Here is a 6,764-nt window from a genome sequence, read left to right on the forward strand (position 1 = left end):
GTACTAAGGAAAGTATAGAACAACCTAGTCAATCATTGACTTGCATCTTCATATGCAAGAGGGCAATCTCCAACAAATACTCCGGCCATATCTTGCATTGATCATTAAATGATCATTAATCCGTCACCATAATTTTCATCTAGCATTCTAGATCTTGGTTATGAACTTATGATCATGATATATACATAGTACGAAGTATCATTTAAAAAAAAATATTTATTAAACAAGATCATTATACAATTAAGAAGTAAATACTCATAATTTATTAGGTGTTTCATTTCATTTCATTTATTCATGTGTATCATATTAGTACATAATCAGATTTCATAATACAAGCAAATTATAAAAAACACAATTCATCCTCTGAAATTAAGGTTATACTTTGGCTGTTGATTAGGACTAAACACACCAAAATTATTCTCAGTACCACCACCCTTTTGATTCTCATCAAACATGGCAAACAAGTACGTCTCAATCGCCTGCCCGTTCTTCCTAGGCGTCCCCTGCCTCACGTGGCCAATCAGGTTCGCATAATACGTCGCCGCGTTACCGGGAGTAGCGGCACCACGGCTATCACCGCCGGCCGACGGCCATCCGCTCTCGGACACCACGATTGGTATGTTCGGGCCCCCGGCCCGAGCCAAAGCGGCATACATTGTGTCAACCAGGGCATCAAAGAGGTTTTTGTATTGTAAACCGTTATCGTCGTTAACTTGGGCGTTAGGTGACGTAAAGAGGGCGTAATCTAGGCGAATGGATCCGGTACCGAGGTAGGCAAAGTAAGGGTAGATGTTGGCTAACAATGGTGAGTTGTTGTTTCTAAGGAAGTTAACGATTGGGTTCATGTATGATGAAGATGTGAAAAAACCTTTAGACGGCGGGAAGCCGTCGACGATGCTACTTTTTACCGCCGTGGAGACTTTGATCCTGTCGGCTAAAATAAGATAAAATAAGATAATAAGTTTATAGTCGATACGATAAGATAATAATATAAATAAAATGCAGGTTAGAAATTAAATACTTTTACAAGTTTTGTGAGAAAATACTTTTTAAAACTTTGTTTTATAAGGAAACCTTAATTATATACATGTGAATAATTTTTAATAATGCACCTTAAAAACAAATTAGTGCCAAAAAAATCAAAATTTTCGGCGGTGACTTACATTTTCCCCCAACTATAAAATGTGGGAGCTAATCAGCGCACAAAAACTTGACTTTTTGTTCGAATCCCCCTCAAGGTGTGTTTATTGAAAAGCATATAAGGTGTATTTTGAAGAAGAAAAAACACACAAAAGGTTTTTCTCACAAAATTTCTAGGTCCATTTGATAAGATATGATAATATAAGCGAAATTCAGGTGAAGCTAGTAATCAATACCTACCTAAGTTAGCTGAACGAAGGGCATTTTGGACATTTTGCATGGCGGGGAGTATTGACCCTGCCTCAGCATCACCAGGCATGATTTCGTTACCGACCGCAATGTAACGGAAATTTACATTAGACGCGTAAGCGACTACATTTTTTTGGACCCAACGGGTTGCAGCTCCCGCATCTGAGCCGAGTGACCTGAGATCGGTCCTAGGGACATCGAGGATTAGCCCTATGTTCGTTCCTCTAAGGGCTTGGAGGGAATTTGGACCGGGATCATACATTCTCATCCTTGTTATTCCTCGAGATTTATACAGGTTTATCACGTCTTGTGGGGAGGGTAAGTTGTTGCCATTTCTTCCATAACATACACCAATTTGCGCTTCTGCATTACATGAAGCAGATTACTAACTGTCAGACCACAAAACATATCACCCATCTCCTAATCAACTAGCATATTTTTATACATGATATGACAATTAAGTAATTATAAGACGCTATGATAAGAGACTAGCTAGCTGTACCTGTTACTCGAAAACTAGGTAGGATCATTGCAAGAAGGAGCAAAGTAGCCACTGCAAAAGGTTTGCTTATTAACACCATTTGGAAACTTAAGATTAGTGTTTGTGTAGATTAAATGACGATTATTCAAAGGCCAATATTTATAGGAATTTTTATAGTTGAAAAGTCTACAAATATAGTTCAAAAATATCAAAACAATTATGAACAAGTCCATTAATATGGCTGCTTGGTATATACGTAGCATAATTTCAAACACTCGACGTCATATTGTCTACAATAATTTCAATTTGCATTAAAAAAGAAATAATGATAAGGTTGAACATGTTTTGCGTATAGCAGCCCCTTTAGCTTGTGTTATGGGTTAGAAAACTAGCATTATTGTCCCGGGCGATGCCCCGGAACATTGGTCATTGCTGGTAATATGATATTAATACTTTTAAACATACATAATTATTGAAATATTAAAAGTATAGTTTTGTGACAAAAAATTTAATGTATTGATTGGTTTGTTTATATTTTACAAATTGTTTAGATTCATAATTTTAGTCTTTATTTGTTTTGTAACTTTGAAATGCAATATATTAAAGGTAGAGATGATAACGTTAACATAATAAATATGTTGCTTAGATGGTAATTCTTTCACATTAATTATGAGAGATGATCATGGGTTCAAATCTTGTTAGAGACATTTTTTTTAAGTGAATGGGTAATTGGAATTCAGCTAAAAGCACATTGCTACATATTTGCGTATGTGGTGCCATGTCATGTTGAGTAAAATGAGACACATGTCGGTATGTCATGTCTTACCTCGGAGTTTTAATAATATTATAGATTTGTTTATATGTGAGAGTATACGAGCTTAATTAATTGAATCTTCTGTCTCATAATTTTATCCACCATTAATTTAATCACATTAGTGATATTAACGGTGACGGACCTTGAACAACTTTATAAGGAGTCCAGTAAATTTTACAATTATATTCAAAAGGGGAGACCGGAACATAAAATACACTACATAATTTATTGTTTGGGGCCGGGCCCACTCAGGCCTAAATGAAAATCCGCCACTAGATATTAATGTAATTTTAGATATGAAAATAAAATTATCTACTAACACACTATATCATTAATGACAACCCAACAATAATGGGTCAAAAATCTCGTCGGGGGTAACAACCAAATAAAAACCAAATAAAAACGGGAACAATCATCGCAAATCAACTTTTACGACGAACTAACGACGAGATTTTCCATCAATGACAACCCCTTTTATGACAGGTTCACGACAGAAAATTCCACCATCTTTGACCTTTAGCGACGAAATTTTCCGTCGTTAATGATACAATTTCTTGTAATGTAATTACACATATCAACCAATCAAAAAAATTGATACACAAATTGTGTGATAGAGGATTTCGACTCGATATATACTACTACGTACTTCTTAGTATCATTTTTAATTGTCGAAATCTTTAACAATGAGGTGTAAGTCAAGGTAGGCAGATTAGGAAGATTAAGAATTTAAGATCATTATACACAAGATTAGAAAATTGACGGATGCTTAGATTAGGTTGAGGAAGTCATTTCATACTCGATGACTCTAATTATATTTTACTCCATTTGAGTCATGAATTGCTAGGAGGTTAATTAATTTGATTTTGATCATATTTGGCAATACGTGGATTGATACGAATATACGTGGTCAATCCCCATTGTTCATAATGTATGAATTATGATGCTATAAGTGATTTTATTAAAGTTTTTATTTTTTGATGTTTTTGTGGTTTTTCATGTTAAAAAGGCATGAAATTTTATAGCAAGTATAGGGGTGTAAACGAGGCGAGTCGAGCCGAGTACTGTTTTTTGTTTATGTTCATTTAATTTAGCTAGGCGAGCTCGATCCCAAGCCCATGCCCGAGCTTTCACTATAAAAATTTGTATCTTTAACGACAACCTAATTACGACGGGTCAAAAATCCCGTCGCAAAAGGCTTTTGCGACGGGGCTAACAACCAAACAATGACGGGAATAACCGTCGCAAATGTCTTTTATGACGGGTTTACGACGGGATTTTCTATTAACGACGGCCCCCTTTTATGACGGGTTCGCGTCAGGAAATCTCGTCGTTAATCAACAATTATTGTCCTTTCGCGACGGGATTTCCCGTCGTTAATAGTACAATTTCTTGTAGTGTTTTAACCGAGTTCAAAAATATGTTCAAGCTCGGTTCGTTTAAGAGATTTGTGTTCGTGAACGGTTCATGAACGTCTCGTTTATTAAACGAGTTGAGTTCATAAACGAGCTTTTTTTTCTTAAACGAGCTTTGCACTTTAAACTTTAACCATTTGAAAACATAATTTTAATGTGCACTAATTTAGCCATTTAAATTCAAAATACTTTTATTCTATGATCATACATTTAAAATTAAAGTCAACATACGATTTTTACCTGTGATCATACAATTATGTACAGAAAATTTGATGAAGAATACATATAGATGGGCTTGTTCATGATCATAAATGAACTAGCATACGTACTATGTTCATGTTCAAGTTCGTTTATTAAACGAGCTTCAAAAGTTGTTCAAGCTCAGCTCATTTATGCAATAAACTGAGCCCAAACCCGAGTAGCTTATTAAGAGTCTCGACTCATTTGCACCCTTAAACGCGTCTTGTTGTAAGATGTGGCCAGTGGCCATGTGTAAATGTGTATTCCTTAGCTTGAACACTCCAAATTTGAAAAGTCTACAAAGTTGACTTATAATTTATTGCAAATCTAGCTAATTTAGTTAGTCTGATGGAGAATTTCCACAATTTTTTGTTTTGCTCTTGACTTGTTGAAACTGACTACATACTCCGTACGACCAATTTGTCTAAATTAAATGGAGTCATGGTCCTCTTGATCCCTTCTTGTTAGGTCTTTAATTAAGATGTTTGATTAATTTGTTCTTATCTTTTCTTAGATGAATGCATTATTCCTCTACTTATCCTCTTCATCTTACCGACAAATTAGTTCGAACAATATACTTGCAACACTTTGACATTTACGTTATTTATACTTGAATTCTGGCTACATTTTCTTACTATTATTCTACGCATGCGTACAAGTAAAAATTAAAAAATGTTATTGTACGTGTACGGAGTAATATGTTGTTGGATTAATTAGTCTCAATGTATGTTTAAAAATATCAGTTTCATTAGTTTTTACTCATACATGAGTGCATTTTTGCATGCATTATTATTTATGATCAAACTTAGCTTGTGCATTGTCAAGAACAAAGTACTTACAAACAAAGGGAGTAATTAATTTATATTTTTATTCATGCATTTCACTTTCTTATTCGATTTTTTTGTGTTGTCGTGTTTGTTCCGTAAAGTTGGCTTCATACTACAGGTTTATCACTAAATAAAACATTAAATTATTGGTTAATTTTTTTTACGGGTTTGAGTGGTGTCGATTTCGTGTTAAGAATTTGAACACCAACCTGACATGTACAATTAAACGTGTCATGATAACCTGTCGATTTCGTTTGGGCTACTCCTCCTATAAACCAATTGATTTTAGGATGGAACATCACTTGAGATAAATTTACTAACATGCCACATAGTTATATTTTTACTTTAGATATACCTCGTACATAGAAAAATGGGTCACATTCTCACATATAAGAATGTGAATAACGCACAAAGTCAATATTACGGTACACCAGGAAAACAAAGGAAACATTTACAAAGAAACTACAAATGCCGTACAATGCATATACTTAACTAAACTTATATAAGTTGTGGAACCTAGAGAAATGTTGAATTATATACGTACTAAAGATAAAAGAACCAATTAAGAAAAGTTATACTTCTTCCGCTTGTTTCTACTCGTAGCGTTTGTAATTTTCACGCATGTCAATGCACAACTTTGATCATTAATATCTTTAATTCTCTTTAAGCAAAAATTATAAAAAGTTACGGAGTAATATTTTAAAAATACACTTAATGACGAATCTAACAAGATCCCACAAGACCATGTTTTATATTACGTATAAATCGGAGGAAGTATAATTAAAGTAGATAGAGATATTAGATATACCAGTAAAGCGTTGGCAGCTAAGCAATAAGGTCGCTACGATGAACAACCAGGCCGTGGCGGCGGCGGCAGCCGTGGGACGGTTGCTAAGGTTAGCCATGGAAAAAGAGGAAAGTGATGAAGGATATAATCAACCACTTGGGATAAGATTTTAAGTCCTTCCATAATGTTCTTATATATAGATAAAAAAAAACTTGGACTACTTACATAAAGGTCCATTATTAGTCCACAAAACTTACTCTTTTTTTGTTTGTTTAGGACGTTTAGTCTTCCAATTTCCTTATGTATACCCCGTATTATTCAAGGCATATGGTACACTTGTTATTGGTTCATTGGTTGTTCTGGCCTTCTGGGAAGGTGCAGAGTGAGCGACAAAACATGACCCTGAAATTTGGAGATATAATATCTGTTTCTGAAGGTTCTTTACAGTTATTATTTGTACGAATTCCAATGCAATATTTAGCTACTAATATATCAATTTTCATGTGTGAAAAAATTATAAAAAGTTAATGTTCTGAAAATATATATACCGATATCAATCTAACAAGATCTTACAGGTAACGTTTTAATGTACTCCGTATATGATAGTGAGAATTTACGATTAAAATTTTCATATTTTGAACACATATTCCAAAAGCATAAAGAATTTTCAGAAACAAAGATAGTACGTAGTACGTTTAATTAGTTTCCTAAATATATATATATAAAAAACTATTGTGTGTGATTAAGGTGTTGTGTAATCTAAAGAGTCTTGGGATTGACTATATATTAACAAGTCTTTCTTTTGGCCTTATTT

The 6,764-nt window shown here is 34.1% G+C and overlaps 1 protein-coding gene across 2 annotated transcripts; it reads right to left on the reverse strand.

Annotated features, from left to right (window-relative positions):
• Nucleotides 1–240: 240 nt before the first annotated feature.
• On the reverse strand, nucleotides 241–6,125 carry LOC110801100 (glucan endo-1,3-beta-glucosidase). 2 transcript variants are annotated; one of them, XM_022006421.2, is made up of 4 exons: nucleotides 5,972–6,097; nucleotides 1,892–1,942; nucleotides 1,381–1,752; nucleotides 241–934 (listed from the first exon to the last, which is right to left on the reverse strand). In XM_022006421.2, the coding sequence occupies exons 1-4, from the start codon at nucleotides 6,066–6,068 to the stop codon at nucleotides 357–359; spliced, it is 1,098 nt and encodes a 365-aa protein (XP_021862113.2). In that variant the 5' UTR covers nucleotides 6,069–6,097; the 3' UTR covers nucleotides 241–356. The 2 variants fall into 2 exon arrangements, with proteins under 2 accessions (XP_021862113.2, XP_056699916.1); XM_056843938.1 differs by lacking the exon at nucleotides 1,892–1,942 and having other exon boundaries at nucleotides 5,972–6,125.
• Nucleotides 6,126–6,764: the final 639 nt, after the last annotated feature.

Source organism: Spinacia oleracea, chromosome 4 (assembly GCF_020520425.1).
Source record: "Spinacia oleracea cultivar Varoflay chromosome 4, BTI_SOV_V1, whole genome shotgun sequence".
In the NCBI taxonomy this organism is placed as follows: Eukaryota; Viridiplantae; Streptophyta; class Magnoliopsida; order Caryophyllales; family Amaranthaceae; genus Spinacia; species Spinacia oleracea.

Coding starts and splice junctions, on each gene's coding strand:
- LOC110801100 (XM_022006421.2), bottom strand. CDS start 6,068: ATGGCTAACCTTAGCAACCGTCCCACGGCTGCCGCCGCCGCCACGGCC. Junction 1,753..1,891: donor ACCTAGTTTTCGAGTAACAG/GTACAGCTAGCT, acceptor CATGTAATGCAG/AAGCGCAAATTGGTGTATGT. Junction 935..1,380: donor CCTTCGTTCAGCTAACTTAG/GTAGGTATTGAT, acceptor ATCTTATTTTAG/CCGACAGGATCAAAGTCTCC.